Here is a 19,776-nt window from a genome sequence, read left to right on the forward strand (position 1 = left end):
GTTTTCAAAAATCTAAAACCAAACCAAACCAAACCCAAATAAAATTGGTTTTATTTTATCGGTTTGGTTTGATTTTTCGGTTTGGATGGGTTTTATCCAAACCGTGAACACCACTAATCTCAACATTCTTATTTCTACTATTTTTATATTTTGAATATGTGCGAGTTCTTGATTTGGCCCCTAATATATTTTAAATCATGTTTTAAGCTATCAAACAAGTATGTTCGGTTAATCATTTACTATTTTTTTCATAATTATAGAAAACAAAAAAAAGAAGAAGAAAGAGTATCGGGTCGGACCAGATCCATATCAAAAGAAGGCCACATTTCTGAAAGCCCAGGCCCATTGACTCCGTATATAAGGACTGAAATTCCCCTTATGAAGGGACATAGCTGCTGAAGCTTGAAAGTTGGAGACTTCAAACTAGGGTTTCAGCAAGATGATCATTCCAGTGCGCTGTTTCACCTGCGGGAAGGTAATTTCTGTTATTAAGCTTTTCAATTCTCTATTATTTCAGAAGAAAACGAAATTAGCTGATTTTTACTTAATTGTTTCGAGTGATTAATTCTGTGGAACTGATTTTGTGCTTAAATTGATTTGTATATTTAGGTTATTGGCAACAAATGGGATGAATATCTTGATCTTCTTCAAGCTGATTATGCCGAAGGGTGAGAATCGTTATATGCCCTATACCCGTTAAACCCTAAAAAAAATGCTACTTTTTTGTTGTGTCTGCCATTAGTTGTGTCTTCCATTAGTGCCTTTTGAATTGAAATCCTATTATGGAACAATTAACTATGAAACATGAAAACTTTTTGATAATCCAGCTGAAATTGGGTAGTGACTGCCTCTCATCCCTATTGAGTTGGTAATTTGACTATTTTTTGACGTTGTTTGTGAAAATATTGAGGTCTGAAATGTAGAATGCGAACCTTAAGTAGGTGGAGTTAGATAAAACAATGCAGCAAGTGTTTGCTTCAGAAGTACCTGTGAAATTCTTTGACTCAAGTAATTTTTGAATGGGTCTATTCATATGTATTATTTTATTGTGCAGGGATGCACTTGATGCACTGAATTTGGTTCGATACTGCTGTCGTAGAATGCTGATGACTCATGTTGACCTCATTGAGAAGCTTCTCAACTACAACAGTAACTTCCTCCTTTCTTCTTTGTCTAAATAAATCATGAATAAGTATTGTTATTTTTTTTTTTGGATGGAATAGGTAAATGTTATGAATAATTATTATTAATGTAATATGCTTGAAAAACTTGTAGAAGCTTGCCAATAGAAGACTTTTGATCCACACCTAGACTGTGGCTTCACAAGTCTTTTTCGTTCGATAGTTGTGTATAATGTTTGTACCTAGCCTATTTTGCATTTTGACAGGGCGAGTTTATTCAATCAGGGGGTTGCAATTGAATACACTAGAATTGGTTAGGGATATCATACACTGTCATAGAGAAGGCCTTCAAATAATTAAGCAATTACCACCCTGCTCTGTCTTTTGCATCAAGGTGAAAGATATCACTGATGACATAAATCTTCATGTGAACTCGAAGAGTTCATTTCAGAAAAATTAGAATAAATCTTTATGTGAACTCGAAGGGTTACACTCAACATTCAGTTGCTGAATATTCTGATATCACCTATGGTGAATAAACTACTTGTTTGGGTTTTCTTCTCTTAATAATGTATTCAGCAGATAGAACCTCCTCTTAGAAAAACTAGTGGCCCTTTGATGGATTGCCAGAGAACCTGTATTATACTGCTTGAATGTCTATTTAGAGTTCTTGTACTAGTCACTAGTGTAGCTCCAGGGGAGGAAACACTGCCTCACCACCTCCCTTCATCTTGTCATTGAAAGCACCAAACTGATCACCATGACAGTGACCCTTGTGTTTCCACTAGATGTCAGTCAATCTATCTATAGCAACATTACTATATTAGCACATAGCGTTTCATATGAACATGTCCCCTTGACTGGACCTTTGGAAATTGTTGTACCCCTATTCTCTCTGTCAAGCAATCAATATCACCTCACTGATATAGGTGAATATGATGCCTACTTAATATCAAGCCATTATAGAAATAATAATCCACATGGTTTAGCTGCCGAACTCATCTAAAGAATAATTAGAGAAACTTTATTCTAGTCATTCCGCGTTGAGATTTGACTCTGGGAAACCAGATAAAATGACTAGTTACTAATATTTTTATCTTTGTTGTGTTCACTGTGATCTATGACGACCTTGATTTATGTTTTTATGTACACTAGGAAGATCCTTTCTTTTTTTTAGGAACTTTTGTTCATCTGAAACTAAATGTCACTGCTAAAATATATTATTTCCACCTTCCTTGATACCGTATTTGGTTATCGCTTCTCAATATATGCTGTTAAGAGAAGCTGGCTTTGATACTAACATGGTCATCGTTTCCCTGTTCTTTGGCAGCACTGGAGAAATCTGAGGGCAGTTGAAGCAATTTCCTGAACTAATGAGCTTACAAATGTTTATATCTAGAACATTTACTTTTAGCTGTAATTCTCTTTCTAGTTGCAAGGAGGTGAAGTAAATTGTTCTCATATGAAGGGAGTCTCTTGAATCGTGTAACCAGTAAACAGTGTGATACTGCAAGCTACTCTTGATGTTTTGTTGGTTCTGAATCTCCTGGTTGCCTATTTAACAATATATTTGTTGGTGTAGTGGCGCTCGAAAGTTAAAAGTTGAACCTTCTACAAACTCTGTTTTTACATTTTAGTGCAGTACGTTCCATTTACCGTTAAGCATTTCACTCATAGTAATACTACATTAAAATAGCCAAAGGAAGGTAAGGGTAAAGAACATGGGAGTTTTCATTGTTTCTGCCATTGTTGCCTTCTTCTATGTAGATGTAAGGTTGCTTTGTTGCAATCTTTTTCGTATTTATTCAAATATCATTTCAATGTGGAGTCAAATAGCTTATATGGTAAAGTACTCTTCTTCATCTCAATATTTACATGGCAATTGCATTCTTTCTGAATCAAATTGAGTGATTATAGTTGTGTTTGAAGTAACAAACGAAATAAAGAGTAACCAGATGTATAGGATTTTTTCTGTGTACGTTTTTTTCTTTAAAAATTTGTCTTAACGTTAAGTGAATTAGTTGAGATTTCAATTTTAAAAAATAATAATAAAGAGAAAGGAAAATGAAATTGCTTCAAGCCGTGCATGTGAGAGAATGTGGTTTTAGGCAACCATCAGTGTGGGAATTGAGCTGTTGGAATCAATCAATTTAATGTATCATTGACATATAGGTCTCGGACATGTGATTTATTAATGGTTAGTCATCATCACACACCGAAAAGTTTGGTCATTACATACCCAAAGAAAAAAAAATGTTGAAAGGGAATTATGGTTATTAATACAATTAAACGTAAAGTTAGTTTGGTAAAATATATCGTTAATTAAAATTCTCTTAAGGATTGTACTAGATTAGCAGAGATCAAGTAATATAAAGTGAAGAGGGTACATTATTCCTATTTTGTTCTTAATAGTAATAAATGTTCTTGAAGTACTAAATATTGACTAATTAGCATATAAATAAGGGTATAATAAAAAATGTGACAAAAAAGAGGAAGAAACAAACGTGAACAACGTTAATGCACCACCATTTTAATCTACAAAAAGGGGAAAAAAATAACATTGTTATGTTATCATTACTTATGTTTCACTTGTTGGTTAAACTAATTCAATCTTTTCTTATTCTTATTATAGTACTCCTAATAATGTTGAGCAAAAAATAATTAAAAAAATATAAATTACACTTACCATGTCTGCAGCCCTGCACTCTGCAGTTTCCTGTCTCCTGCCCATCCCTGTGTTTTCTTCTCTCTCTGACTGGAGATTTTATATTTTTACTATATTTCTGATTTGAAAATCCCATTTTTTAAGCATATTTTGAGTTACTTGTCTCCCATTTCTCTACAATACGTTATCATATTCAATGATAGTTACCACACCCGTTATAGACTGGTCTAAAGCTACCTGGCAGATGTAACAAATTGGCATTTTGAGCTAAAAATGCAATTCGGGATCTAAAGTTACAATCTTTCTTGATTTTAAAGATACCCCATTTGAATAAAAGCTATAACAATGGTGGGTTTGGTTGATTCTTGGTGTTTCTGTAATGGGGGTGGCAAGTCTGAGAAAATGAAAGCTACCATTTTTTCAGGCAAAGGTTCTGCTATGGCTTATATAGCTTCGAGTGGCACTGGTTTCTTGATCCACCGGAATTTGCTGCTTACTACCCATGTAATACTTCCTTCTGTGGTTGCTGCTGAAGCTGCTGAGATCCGTCTTCAAAACGGAGTTGTTGCTTGCCTTTTTCCACACAGGTTAGTTTTTCTTCTTATTGACTTTTATCTTTGTAATGTATTCAGTTTTTGCTTTACAGAGTGGAAATTTGATTCATATGGTTGACTACAACTAATTTGGGATTGGGTTGTATTTGTTGCTGCTGTTTTATTGTAGTGTCTCTTTGTTCAGATTCCAAAGGGTGAAGAAACTTTCCTTTATTATGCTAGTTGATTTCTGTTATGGTCACTCGACTAATAGTTATTATATCAAAAAGTCATTTTTTTTTGTTGATGAAAATTGGAATCAAGAAAAAAGTGAAGTGACTTTGTAAGATAATAACTACTATTAGTTGAGATGCTTGTCTTAGTCTATTGAACACCTGGCTGACTTAGGATTCCGTTAGTTTCTTGGACTATTTTTGGTGAAATGTTTGCTCATTGTAAGTATGCATCAAAGCATTGGCCTTCCATCATCGACATTGTATAGGAATCTGTCAAAATCATATTCTCTGTCGAAAGACCTTTTCTTTATGGGCCATTGATACCATTTCAAGATCCGATATATATAGTCTTTAGAAGCTATACATAATATTTATGTGGCTACAGGAAAGGGTAGTTAGTCAAAACAGTTCATTCTCAAACTGTCATTTCCCGTGCACCTTCCTGCTCTACCAGACTACCACCATCACTGTGTGTGGTGACAATTATTGAATAGATTGGAGTAGTCCTGCCAAAGAAGCTTGAAAGGTTTATGGTGGGCTTCATCTGGCGAATAATCTTGTTAATGCAATCGATAATGTCATTCACAAGATTGATTTTAGTGAAGAGGATGGTGGTGTTGGGACAATCCTCAAACTAAACTTTCCACCAGGCACTCTGTTGTTCACCTCTTACATGGAAAATGATTGTTGATGGTACGAAGCTCATCAAACTAGGTGGGCTTGTTGATCTTGGATCACTCTGCATCAGATGCGGCTTGAAGTCATAGAAAAGGATAGAGATGCATGCATCACTATATAGTCTGATTGCCTTGTCACGTGAGTACAAGTGCTTCTGAAAATTGTTTTGCTTGATCCTTTATTCCCAGTTCCCATTAGTCACAAATTTTGCAGTGAATGTATATGTTAGAAAGGTATTTAAGAATTCAATCATAAGACTAGGGCCAGAGCTGACGGAATGGCTCAAATAGGGGTGAATATAGAGGATTCAATTGTTGACCCTTAAGTAGTTTGAGTTGAGGTGTAGTTGATTGATAATCAACCACATAGCAATGGTTCAGATTGGTGTCATTAATAGTTTATCAAGTATTTAAAGCAACGTGAGCATCATTAATGTGCATGGATTTCACACTTGACCTTCCGAAACATAAGTAGAGATATGTAGCACTAGTCTATCAATTTTCAACGAGGATAAGATTATCACATTTGCCTGATATGATGTATATAACAAGAGAGCAGGAGAACGTCAGATCAGATGCAATGAGGATTAGATCTTCTAAGCTCCCACTACCAGTTTGATGTTTTGCAGAAGATGAGTCGGGTCTTTGGGCACTCAATCTGTGTAAGAACTTGGATTTTGGGGCAATAAAAAAAGTCCATCTCTAGTTGCTGATGGCATTTGTGGCTTTAGATAGTGCATAATAAATTAAATCGCATGTATGCATGCATGTTGATGTATATACAAGCCATTTTCTTCTTGTGTTGGTTCTCCGCAGCTCAAGGTGAATTGACTTTAATTATAATCAGGTTTGAATTTCCTTGACAGTCTACATAAAGGTTGCCAATAAATACTTGTAGGTTATAAAAAATGCAACATTGATCCGTAAAATGTCATTTAGCTAACATCTTACTGATAATGAGGAACAAAAATAAAACTTCTCGTGTAGTCATGTTGGCATGCCAAGTATGAATGCTTTATCACTTACATCAGATAAACTTTTGGTTTATGAAGCTGAAGGTTCGATGTTAGCTTGTGTTGATCAAATTACTTGTTTAGCATCTGAGTATTGTTATATGTTGTGCGCTTATGGAGGTTAACTGTACTTAGTACATTGCAATCGTGGCTAGAGAAATGGGAGTCTATATTAAAAGGGATGTAGGATGGATGCGGAGGAAAATTAGGAAGGAGAATAAGAATTCTTTACCCACTTATGTGATTTCCCTTTTTCCTATTCCTAGTAGCATAGTGACGGTTTTAGATGCACTCAGAAGGAACTTCTTATGGCAAGGGAACAAGATAGAAAAGGGATTCAACCTGGTGAAATGGCCTGTAGTACAACAAAGCAAGGAAAATGGGGGGCTGGGAGTGAGAAATTTAAAAGTTCAAAACATGAGCCTCCTCTCAAAATGGTTGTGGAGATATAATCAGGAGGAGCAGGCTCTATGGAAAGAGATAATAAACCACAAATATGGGCAAGAGGATTTCTGGTGCACTAGTGAAGCTAATGAAACTTATGGAGTTGGGGTGTGGAGGACCATCAGAAACCTTTGGGAGAGTCTAAAGAACAACTCAAAAATTGTGGTGGGTAGAGGAGACAAAACAAAGTTCTAGCTAGATGATTGGTGTGGAAATGGGATTTTGAGGGACTTGTTCCCTATTCTTTTCTCAATATGCACAAATACCAACAGCAAGATAGAGGAGATGTGGTCACCACAAGGTTGGAATATAATATTTAGAAGACTGCTAAATGACTGGGAGATTGATGGAATGGTGGAGTGTTTGGGCTTGATTGGTGGATTCCCAGGTACTACTCTAGAGCCAGACAAATTAGCATGGGGACATCACAAAGATGGGGTATTTTCAGTGAATAGATTATACAACTGGGGACTTAAAAGATGTGCAGGAAGATCCATTGGACCTTGGAACACAATATGGAAAAGTGTGGCTCCTGCCAAGGTGAAGTGTTTCACTTGGTTGGTTGCTAGGAAAAAATGTTTGACTCATGAGGCAATGCAGAAGAGGGGCATCAACATAGTATCCAGATGCCTCCTTTGTAAAGAAGCTCTGGAGACTAACAAACACTTATTCATGCACTGTAAGGTAACTGCGCAGGTGTGGGCTCTGTTTACAAGCATAGCCAATAAATATTGGACTATGCCTGAACACACCTCTGACCTTCAAAGCTGCTGGATCAAAAGGGGAGGCAGCAAAAGTCAGAAAAGATGGTGGAGAACAGTTCCAGCATGTATATGGTGGATTATATGGAAAGAAAGGAATCAGAGAATTTTTGAAGGAAAGGAGTGTACAATACAGAAGATCAAATGGAAAGTAATTACTATTTTAGGTTTTTGGTGTAAAGAACAGGATATAGAAGAGGAGTTCCAATTAGTGGACTTCATAGGATCTCTGTAAGTATTTCTTTTTAGTCTTTTCCTTTTGTTGTAACAGTCCTTTTTTGGAGGTGGCCAGCATAGCCCTTAATGCTGAGGAATATAAAAAGTTACCAATTTCAAAAAAAAAGAAAAAAGAATTATTGGTTAACTTACCCGGTTCACCTCATTAAAGTACTATCTCCACATTTGTAAGATTGATTGCTTAACTTTATTTTGCTTTCTGACTAGCGAATGCTTGTGAATGTTATGCACAATACTTGTGTATATTTGTCTACCTGGTCAAGCAAGTTTTTTTCCTTTTGCAGGCCATATCATTTTTATGTTTATCACATGATCATTTACTTCTCATTCCAGGTTTTTTATTACCAGCTCCGTACTAGATCTGACTATAGTGGGCCTTGACGTCATGGATGGAGACACAAATGCACATGTTCAGCAACCTCACTACCTGAAAACTTGTTCTAAACCTAATCTTGAGCTGGGTAATGCCGTCTACCTGTTAGGTTATAGCGAGAAAAAGGAGTTGACAGTTGGCGAAGGAAAAGTGGTAATAGCCACTGACAACCTTATAAAGCTGTCAACTGATGGAATAACTTGGAGGCCGGGTTCTGCTGGTTTTGATGTTCATGGCAATCTAGCCTTCATGGTGTGTGATCCAATGAAGCTAGCAACATCTCCTAACTCAAAATCCTCGTCAACTTCGCCATCTCCATTATCATCATGGAAAGACTGTCCCATGCAATTTGGTATACCCATCCCTATCATATGCGACTGGTTGAACCAACACTGGGAAGGAAGCCTTGATGACCTCAATAAACCAAAGTTACCACTGATTCGGCTGATGTCTACTGGCCAAAGAAGTGATCATTCTTGTGCATCCTTCACAATGCGGCGTGTTTTTAAGTCAACTGAAGCTGAAAATGACTGCACACCATCATCTTCGAGCGGATTGCCCCGACCTAGAGAAGATCCTGGACCAAGCTGTTCTGCTGTTCCCACTAACTTGGAAGAGGAAGCAGTAATTACTCATGTCCAGGGAATTCCAACTCCTGAAATTTTTGAGTCGCGGAGATTAACTTCAACACCAGTTGGGAAGAACGAGAGTACTCAAATCCAGCTTTTGGATATCAACTTTCCACCAAGGATTCTCATCAAAGCTGCTGGATCACCACAGCATGTCAGAAAGACCCTATCCAACTCTGATGATGATTGTATCGATAAAGCGAGAGAAGAAAATTCTAGTGACATTGGCCAGCCAAGCCCTGTGCCAGACGCTGAAGTTGCGTCTACCAGATCTGTTAATGGGGCCCAGAGTGAGGTTGAATCAAGTTGCTGTCTCATAGAGGTATTGGAAGCTCAAAATGAATACAGTAGTGATGGAGAGACGACAATGTACTCCGCAGAAACTGCTGAAAGCAGAAACTATCCAAGTCCTAAAGGGGGAAGGTTTCATCAAGTAGGAAGAAGCCAAAGTTGTGTTAACTACAATAGATGGGGGCCGGTTTCAAAAAACTCAGCAGCTCGTAGGGCTAACCAAGAACAAAAGAGGAACATTATGCAAGGAAGAAAGGTCTACTCCCAAGGGACAACTTCACAAAGGAGTAATGACTATTACAGCCCGACAGTATCTTCAATCATGAAGAAACGGAACAACATGGAGCCACAAATCAGACCACCACGTCTAAGTGCAGGAAACTCATCACCAAGATGGATGTTTTGATTGATAAATACTGAAAAAAACTCGTTCTTTATACCACACTCTCCTTTTTTGAGCTTATATGAGACTACATTGCAAAGAAATTAAGAAAGCTGGAGAAAACTCGAGCAAAGGCAGCTTACTGATTTTCGATAGCAGGTGCTACAGGTTATTGTTCTTCCACTGGAACTTCAATGACATTCTGTGGACTTTATGTTGGAGAAAAGATCTCAGAGGCATCTTCAACAGTCCCAACATTTTCACCAGTTAAGGATTGGCTAGTAACTGCTGCTTATCAGCAAAATAGATGAATGCAACATAGAGTTCAAGTGTGACAGGAAGTGAAACCAAAGCAAATGTTCAATACTGTGTTCTCTGAGATAAATAATACTCTGGAAAAGTGACTTGCTTTTTCTGAAGGTTAAATTGACAACCTCATCTGATGCAATTCTTTATTATGTATATCAACATTTTACTCTATGCAAACCAATAAAATTGGCTTCACTTTCATTTTCTTGTCTCAGTAAGCTTGATTAGTATGGAGTCTATCAGAAATAGTGTAAGAAATACTTGACCAAATGTCATTGATACAAACTATACTTAGGGCCAATTCGAATCCCGGAAGTTGGTGTTGTAGAAACTGATATCAACAACAACATATCCAGCATAATTTCACATGTAGGATTTGAGGAGAGTAGAATGTGTGTAGACCTTACTCTTACCTTGTAAGAGTAGCAAGACTATTTCCGATAGACCCTCGACTCAAGAGAATTGAAAAGGAAACAGTAATAACAAAACGATAATAAGATAAACAAAATGAAACAAACAAACAAGTAGTTTTAGAAATGATAATTTTAATAAATAAATAAATAATAATAATAATAATAATAATAATTAAAAAAAAGGTTATACGAATAATCAAATTTCCTTGAACGATTTACCACATCTCGGCGAGAAATCTCATTTGCTCAATCAATTATATTTTGATTGTTTAAATTGACAATTATTTTAGAACAAGTATTTTTAGTATATCTGACAATTAAAAAGAAACAGAGGAACTAGTAATGAACTTGTGTTTGCACACGGGCTATTATTTCCTTAGTACTTACCAATCAATACATGCACCATATAATTCTAGATCCCTACTATTTAGATTGATAAAAACAAATTATCCTATTACGATTTAGAAATCAAATACCTCATGAAATTGTGGCAGAGAGTACTCCACATTATGACCAAAAGTTTATAATTACACGTGATTTGCTACTCCAATGGCCTTTAGGCAATACCATATTCTATGAACCTATGCCTAAAGTCAAAGTAAATTTGGAGAAGGACATGAACACTTAAATGTGACAACCACGCAAAAAATGGTCTAAGTTAATAAAGTTGAGCTTCTTTGTTTTTACTATTTCTTTATGAATAATTTCTTGTGCAATTTAAATTTAACAAACTTAACAAGTTATTAACTACACAAATAAAGTAACTCAAATAAATAAAAATTAGTACGGGAGGAGCATGTTTAATTTTTGTTATTCAAATTTGTGTTTTTTAATTTGGGAAAATTACACGGAAAAACAAACATATACTAGTTAATTAGCTAATATAACTATAGTTTGAATTAATTACGATTTACAACTTAATTTTAGCTTTAATTACGTCACTTGCCCTCTTTTATACATATACAAATACAAATTATACACATATATATACAAGGATAAACTACCTTATTAGACATACATCACTACTATATATACTAATATTATCTTTACTTTCAAACAATTACATATATTACCACTTTTAATATTTTATACCATATATTAATATATTATTTGTAGATACAATTAGATTATTAGATACCCACATACTTTAAAACTAGGATTGATTAATTATCTGCTTAATTAACTCTTTCAGTCCAAATCAACCACTATCTATTAATTCTCCTCTCCCATATTTATCACTCAATTATGTCTCCTCCTTTATGATTTAGGAATTTCATCGTACAATTTCATTCCAACAATAGCTAATCTACTCTCTTCTTCTCAAGATATCATCACCATGGCCGACAAATTCTCCTGAACCCAAATATTATTTTGTATTGTTCATTTATAACTAGATCAAATCAAAGTAATTGCTACAGAGAAAACTTTAATTCAGAATGGGTCTTGATTGTTTGTCTCCAGAAGAAATGGATCTTAGTTTTGATTATGTTATGCCACAACGCAAAAGGATCAAAGAGAGTATTGTAGAGAGTTTTTGTTTGCTGGTGTTCTTCTAAGGCTTTCTTTGGTTACCGTGACATGGATTTGACAGTACCAATATTATTTTTATATAGCCCTTGAAACATGTGTATCCAATAAGTAGTAATCTTAATTAAGATCTGAGTTGTATTTTTAGTAATGGGGTGTCTGACCATGTATATGTATCCACCATTAAATTTCGGATACATGATTTTTAACAACACGATGATATTAATGATACAACAGATACTCTACAGTCGTGATTTGTTCCTAAATTCATGTGATTCAACTACATTTCATATTTATATACACATAATTAAATGTATATGCTTATTATGTATTCAAGATACATGTTTTTGGATATAACGTATGAAATTTAAATACACATAATTAGATGTATATGCTTCTTCTTTTTGTATATTCCATATTTAGATACACATAATTAGATGTATATGCTTACTATGTATTCGAGATACATGTTTTTGGATATAACATATGCAATTGATACTTGATACATCAAATTAGTACTAGATACATATAAAAGATACATGAAATTAATATTATATATATATATATATATATATATATATATATATATATATATATATATAAATAGATACATAAAATTAATACTAGATACCTATAACAAATACATGAAATTAATGCTAGATACTTTTATGATATATATGAATGTACTTGCAGGACACTCATGTATCTAAGTGTTTAGTTTGTTGAATACATCATATATTAATATAGATACATCAAATTAATGAATTTATTATTTTAAGAGTAATAATTTGAAATTAACCAAATTGCATTACCAAGATATACATGCTTTTATCTTATATTAATAATATTAATGAATTTACTATTTCAAAGAATAATAAAATGAAATTAATTTATAATGTATTTTGAAAATCCTCAATTACTCCTCTAATTAAGGAAATCAGTTCCAACCAATTAATTTAAATAAATAAATTTTGTATCTCAATTTTAAAATTCGGCAGATACTGCATGTATCTCATGGATTCAGACTCATGTATCCTAAGCATAAAATATGGTACAGGAAGTAATATTTGAAACTATTGAGAATCTTAATAATTAAGACCTAAATTAGTGGGATTTATGTGGTTTGCCCTATATACAATTATATAACATATATACAAATACAATTAGCCTCTCTCCACTCTCTGTCCTTTCTCACTCGCCTCTCTCCTCCCTCTCGCCAAATATACAAATACATATGTATATTAGTTATATACATACAATTATCTGACAGATATACATATACATTTCACCTCTCTCCACTATCTGCCCTCTCTCGCATCTCTCCTCCCTCTCCTAATCTCGCTCGCCAGATATACAAATACATATATACAATTATTTGACAGATATACATATATAATTCGACAAATATACATATACAATTCGTCTAGCTACGAGTCGTAATTAGCAAACTGTAGCTATGGAGCATAATTAAGTTATTTTTGAGTGACTATATGCGAAAGTTCTCTTTTTAAGTAGGCGTTTGGTCATGCGATACCATATCACGATATGGTGTCGTGAGATGGAATCAGCGTTTGGACATGCGATTTTACGCTGATTCCATCTCATGATTCCATCTCATGAGAGGTCATACCATATTCTCCAAAAAGCATGATATGGAATCACCATGTGATTCCATATCATGATTTGAGATATTTTAATACAATAATTGATCCATGAGTTTATATTTTGTTAAAACAACCCCACATTTATATCTACTAATCATTTGTTTCATATGTAAATAAAAATTATAATCACATCATTACTTTTTAACATTTATTATTCTCACCAATATAAATTTATTATCACTTTAAATTTGGTTAATATAAATGATAAAGTAAAAATTCATTTGGTGAATATAAATGAGAACGAAGGGAGTAATACTTTTTTGATTTTTCATAATAAAAAAAAACGTCTTAATCTTATGACTAAGCATAATATTGATAAAAGACAATTTTCATTGGTGGTGCCGCACTTTCTTAATCTTAGTATTTGCAAAATGTTCGTTCACATGACTGAAGGATATCAAGTCCAATTGATTGAGGACTTGGGAAAATTTGATCAATTAGTTATTAATATTTAGTCAAGTGGACTAGTTATAATTTTTTTGATTAAATTTTATTAGAAGTGTTTTTGACTCAAACTTGTGGTAACTTTTTAAAATTTCGTTATTCAATAATATTTAACTATTGATTTTTCTTGTAAATAGTTAGAAGTTAGTGATGTTTGTTAATTTTTATCTTAGTGCATTTAACTTTTAAGTTAATATTTACTCACTAATGTATGTTTTTTTTCTACTTTATAGGTTATTTGTAAGAGTAGTTGAGAGATATGTTCAATTTTTTTAATTAAATTAAAGTTAGATGAAACAATTATTTAACTGAAGAACAAATAACTTTGTAATATTTTATTATGCGATTTTATAATTTTTGTTTATTTGATAAGATTGAATAAACAATTTGGGCTATTTTAATAGTTTTACAACTTATGAGATTTTTATGTTTATGAGAAAATATACAACACAAAAATTACATATCGCATGTCCAAACAAACCTTCAATTTCATCTCATGATTTCATATCATGATACCATATCGCATGACCAAACGGGCCCTAACTTTTAGTAACAATAAAATAACTGAAATAAATCCTTGACATCAAAAAAAATAAAAATAAAAAGTTTATGTTTTGCAAAGTGTAATACATAAATTCGTCTAGTAGATTCTACAAAATTTGAATATCAGAATCACCAAACTTATTAAAAAAAACTCAATAGTTTTGTAAGAATATCGGGCCGGGTAGGTAAAAATTGGCAGGAAACAAATGGCAGCATTAATTTCTGTGTAAATGCGCTTATCTCTCTCGCCTCACTCTAAACTTCCTTGAGAGCCTCAAACCTTCACCTCGATCCCATCGACCAAAAAAGAAGCAAACTCTCTATACTCTAAGAAAAACCCAAAATCTCTCTGTTTAGGGAAGAAAAAGAGTTAATTAATTGATTTGGGATCAAACAATGTTGTGTAGAGGGACGTTTCAAGCTGGCAATGTCGCCATTGGAGATCATAATCAGTGTTCCAAGAGATTTTTCAATTCAGTTTCAATTGGGTGTAGAAAATCGCTTGTTTCATCTTGTTCGGTTGGGGCGAGGTCTGGTCTGGTGCTGGCGGTAGCTACTAATGAGACGACTAAGAGTAAGCAGATGGCGTATGAGCCGAGTCTTGCGGATCGATTGAGGTTGGGGACTATGTCGGAGGATGGAATGTCGTATAAGGAGAAGTTTATTGTTAGGTGCTATGAGGTTGGGATTAACAAGACTGTAACTGTTGAAACTATCGCCAATCTCTTGCAGGTCTGGTTTATTTTTTTCATTGATTGCTTTTGATTTGTCAATGCATGTCTATTTCTCGAAAGTATCGCCAATCTTTAGATGGTTTACTGTTATGTCAAGATCGATTTATTTTTGGGTTTTTTGTGTTAATCAACTCTTGATTTGTGAATGCATGTCTGTTTCTCGAAAGCATCGCCAATCTATTGCAGGTCCAGCTAGCTTTATGAAAGATTGATTCTTTTGTGTCAATCAACTCTTTCACTGAATATGAGCTCTTGATTTGTCAATGCATCTCTTCTTCTTTTTTGGTACTTTTCTTTGAGCTGGAATGGTGGGAGTATAGAGTTTTGGGGAATTATTTTTGCGTGCTGTACTCTATAGTAGTACTCCTTCCATTTCAATTTGTTTGTCTGGGTTTGACTTACATGGACTTCAAGAAAGTAAATACTAAAACTTTTGAATCTTGTGGTCTTAAACATACCATAAAACTGAAATTAAAGAGTTGCCAAAAAAGGGAAGAGGCGTTCTTTTTGAAGTGGACTAAAAAGGAAAATAAGACAAACAAATTGAAACGGAGGGAGAATAATTATATTTTGGTTATGTATGATTATATGGGCATAAATATATCTTAACTCTGTGATGTAGGAGGTTGGATGCAACCATGCTCAAAGTGTTGGATTTTCAACGGATGGATTTGCAACTACCCATAGTATGAGAAAATTACATCTTATATGGGTTACTGCTCGCATGTACATTGAGATCTATAAGTACCCTGCTTGGTAATCCTTTTATACCTTGCAAGTGTTCACTATAGTGGTTTATTCTACAAGGCTGTTGTGGCCATGGTTAATGTTATCTGTGGTATGGAACAGGAGTGATGTTGTTGAAATAGAGACTTGGTGCCAAAGTGAAGGCAGGATTGGGACTAGACGTGATTGGATTCTCAAAGACTGCGCTACTGGTGAAGTCATTGGAAGAGCAACCAGGTGCAGAATTTATGTTTATACTCCACAATAAACCTAATAGAAAGAATATAGATAGCACTAAAAGTGATAATATTCCTGTTTAATGCACATCTCCAAGTGGACATGTATACTTCTAGGCATGCAGTATTCCAGGCTTAAGTATATTTGTTGCAAATACTTAACATAGTTGATACATATATTCTGTGAATTGCTTATCTTTTACATAGACCCTCCCACACAAGTGTGGTGCAGTAGTTTCCATTCCCACTTGGTTATTAAATACATTTCCCGCAAAGGCAGCTTTTGGAACAAATGAATTCCTTTTGTAAGTTACTGCATAAAGCTTAAAGTACATCCATGGAGTGTTTTGCTTCTAAATCATCCGAGTCAATTTATTTACTTTGTGAAGAAGTATGTAATTTGGCAGTGTTAATGGTTTTCTCGAGTATCAAGGTCACAGATGCCACCTTCTAACAATCTGTAAATCCTTTCTTTTTCCTTTATTGCTTGTCGAGTTATTCTACAAAAATTAAATTAGGATGTTATGATATCTGATTGCAGCAAGTGGCTCATGATGAACCAGGACACAAGACGGCTTCAAAAGGTCACTGATGAAGTTCGTGATGAGCTGGAGCTCTATTTTCCAAAAGAACTGAGGTAAACTTAGGTTCCTCTTTTTCATTTTTCTTCTTTCCCTTCCCTTTCCTGGAACTTATAATTTCCTAAGTGGGTAAAGCATTCTTGTAAAATATAACTGTAATGAGGAAACTGTTCATTGAACTTCTTGAAATTATTATACAACTGTTTTGAATGGTGTTAATGGGTACATGATTCTTGGTGCTGGTAGATGAAAATGTAGCTGTTAAATACTATCATAAGTTGCGCATATATCTAACACAAATGGTTTGAATCTCAAAGACATTACAGATTCTTAATTATTACATCTATTTCTTGGTATTTGATGAGTTTTTGTATCTTAGACTGATTGATGGGAATGGAAGGCTTTAACACTTGCATTGATGGTGTAGAAAATGGAACCTCCCCCCCCCCCCCCCCAGCCCCCAAATAAAAGAAAGATGACTCCTCAGATCCATTTGACTCCCTTGAAAAATTATTGATTAGATATATGAATTGCAGTTTTTTTTTGCATGTTGGGTCTTTGAAACAGTTCAGATTATTTTTAATAATAATAAACTTGATATGTTTTACCGAGGAGGTCTATGGTTCGAGGCCTATAGCCCTATAAAAATGAATCAGGTAATTGACCAAGTAATCCACATACATGATAAAAGAGCATTCCAGCTTTAGTGTACTTTGTTCCACTTAATCCCTCTTTCGTGGTCACATATCTTTCCGGTGAAGGAACGGGAAATATTTCTCCTGTTACATTAATCCAATTTACATTTTATTTGGGAAAAACCATCTTTGTTTTTTGTTCAAAATATTCCTATACCATTATCAAAAGGATCATCAATGAAAACTTATCCTTCTAACTATCATAATTTACATTAGACCTTGAAACCATTTGTTCTGCTTTTCTGGAAAACAAAGGGTTGTTTCTAAAGAACAATTTTTCCAACATATGCATAACCAATTCTTCAGAACCAAATCCAAGGATGTGCCTGCGCGCACACATGGTTTTGCAAAACGAAAAAAGAAATAGAAAAGAACTAAACCAATCTGTCTCTTATCCAGTTTGTTTCTACTCTGGTGCAAGTTTGTTTCCCAGACGTATATTCACTGTAGTTAGACTGTCAGACAATCATATGTGGTGTCTTCTCTATCAAGTCAACTCCAATCGTCAATTTTACATTTTTATATTTCATTGAAGTAATACACTTGAGTCATTCTGACTTCCTCTTCTATTTACTCACTATGTTTAAATCGAGTAGAGTGAGGGTGGCTAGTGAGAGAGAAATTAGACAAAGGGACGAAACCAGTCTTTAACTTCTACGTTTCCCAAATAACTTGGATTTCCTGAGAGATTTGCCACCATTCTGAAATTAGACTGAAAGGAGGAAATACGTATTGGTCTTTCACTCTCTTCCACTTTTACAAACTTAGGGATCTGAGAAGTACTTCACTTTGGAGAAGCAGAAAAAAAAAACTACCCCTCCCCTTCTTCAATCAAACATATTTTAAATTTTATATACTTCATAACAGCACCAGCCACAATTGTGTTATGTGTAACGTGTTACCCTGTCTACTCTATTGCATATCATCTGCAATGTCACTGACCATGATTTTGTCACATGTAAGTTTGAGTGTTGTATTTATTGGCAGCAATGTTATTAATAAGGGGCACTCTATTCTTGTTTGACTGTTCACAATTCCAGGTTAGCTTTTCCTGAGGAGAATAATGGCAGCCTAAAGAAAATAGCAAAACTTGAAGATCCCGCTGAGTATTCGAAGCTAGGAATGGTGGTAGGTGTCATTTTAAAATCCCGAGTTCAATGACATTCTTTTCAAGCACTCAGGATATTCATTGTTTTGTTGGCAGCCACGAAGAGCTGATCTGGACATGAATCAGCATGTAAACAATGTCACTTACATTGGATGGGTACTTGAGGTTTGTAGATGCTTCCTATCTGTAGTTGAATAAATGGACGTGGCCAACCATATATACGATGCAATAAAAAAAATTTCTTCTTGTAACTAAAACTGTTCTCCCCACTGCAACTTCTTTTCTGCCGTTACCGTGGTAAATTTAACAACTGTGCAGACATCTCTTAGGGTCTTATGTTGTCTTGTTCATAGAACTTTTGTTGCTCTTCATTGTTATAAATAGTTAGACTAGTCATGGGGGAGTCATTAGAAGTAAATTCTAAAACAAGGGAAGTCTTATGTTTTACATTTATGCACTACTTTCTCTATTTTGCTAACAAAAAAACTTTTCTGCTGGCAGAGTATTCCTCAAGAAATCATTGATACACATGAACTGGAAACAGTTACAATAGATTATAGGCGTGAGTGTCAGCAGGATGACGTTGTTGATTCCCTTACAAGCGTTGAACCTATTGAGGATGCTGATGCTTTAGAGAGTCACGGGGCTAATGGATCTGCTACTGCTCCAAAGGATGTAAACAAGAGCTTCTTGCATTTGTTGAGATTATCAAGCGATGGACTTGAAATAAATAGGTGTCGAACTGAATGGAGAAAGAAGTCTGCTAGGATATAAGATTCAATGCGTTCTATTGTTCATTGTAGCCCAAGTACTCGGTGGAGGAGCTCCCTTTTGTTTCTTCGTTTTCCAACTTTTCGTGTCTGTCTCTTTTCTTGTCTTTCTGTAGTTTTTATTGCTTCCCTTCTTTCTTTTTTCTTTTTCCTAGAGCTCTGGATAGATGTTTGAGATGAGGCTTCATTGATTTGTACTAATGTTTTAGTTATGCAAATAAACAGGATGAGGAAATTAGTGTGCTAGTTTGGGAACAGATTATTTGTATCATATAATTTATGACATGTATCTCCTGCTTGTTTGCTGCTTATATAACCTTTTAAATCTCGAAGTTAGTTGTCAAAACAACTGTTTATTAAAGATATATCTTCATATATGATCTAATAATGTCTTAAGGGATAAAGATGGAGATGAGAAAGAAACTGTACAGGCTCGCGAAGGCGAGAGAGTGGACGGCCTGAGACTTGGATCAAGTGAAGTATATCAAGGATGAGGAAAGTAAGGTGTTGGCAGAAGAGACTCTCATTAATCAAAGATTGCAAAAGCATGTATCCATAAACTTTTGAATGAAGAAGGGGACAGAACCATTGTGCTGGGCGATTTGGAGCACTTTGAGAGACATGGCACGAAGACTGTTGGTTCGGGGTAGAGTACAGTACTAAA

At 34.7% G+C, this 19,776-nt stretch overlaps 4 protein-coding genes across 4 annotated transcripts in view; 3 read left to right on the plus strand and 1 right to left on the minus strand.

The window, feature by feature from the left end:
* LOC125807744 (wound-induced basic protein) overlaps positions 1-19,776 on the minus strand; it is a 125,665-nt gene that overhangs the window by 10,700 nt on the left and 95,189 nt on the right. The window lies entirely within an intron of this gene.
* On the plus strand, positions 366-2,663 carry LOC125807742 (DNA-directed RNA polymerases I, II, and III subunit RPABC5). The gene is made up of 4 exons (XM_049487480.1): positions 366-475; positions 610-668; positions 1,055-1,149; positions 2,452-2,663. The coding sequence occupies exons 1-4, from the start codon at positions 440-442 to the stop codon at positions 2,475-2,477; spliced, it is 216 nt and encodes a 71-aa protein (XP_049343437.1). The 5' UTR covers positions 366-439; the 3' UTR covers positions 2,478-2,663.
* Positions 3,803-9,877, plus strand: LOC125807722 (uncharacterized). The gene is made up of 2 exons (XM_049487453.1): positions 3,803-4,373; positions 8,021-9,877. The coding sequence occupies exons 1-2, from the start codon at positions 4,132-4,134 to the stop codon at positions 9,384-9,386; spliced, it is 1,608 nt and encodes a 535-aa protein (XP_049343410.1). The 5' UTR covers positions 3,803-4,131; the 3' UTR covers positions 9,387-9,877.
* On the plus strand, positions 14,465-19,418 carry LOC125807727 (oleoyl-acyl carrier protein thioesterase 1, chloroplastic-like). Its single transcript, XM_049487461.1, has 7 exons — positions 14,465-14,994; positions 15,619-15,752; positions 15,846-15,959; positions 16,500-16,595; positions 18,275-18,362; positions 18,439-18,507; positions 18,844-19,418. Exons 1-7 carry the CDS (start codon positions 14,659-14,661, stop codon positions 19,114-19,116), a joined length of 1,110 nt encoding a protein of 369 aa, XP_049343418.1. The 5' UTR covers positions 14,465-14,658; the 3' UTR covers positions 19,117-19,418.

This window comes from Solanum verrucosum, unplaced genomic scaffold (genome assembly GCF_900185275.1).
Source record: "Solanum verrucosum unplaced genomic scaffold, falcon-dt-bn FXZP01000183.1, whole genome shotgun sequence".
In the NCBI taxonomy this organism is placed as follows: Eukaryota; Viridiplantae; Streptophyta; class Magnoliopsida; order Solanales; family Solanaceae; genus Solanum; species Solanum verrucosum.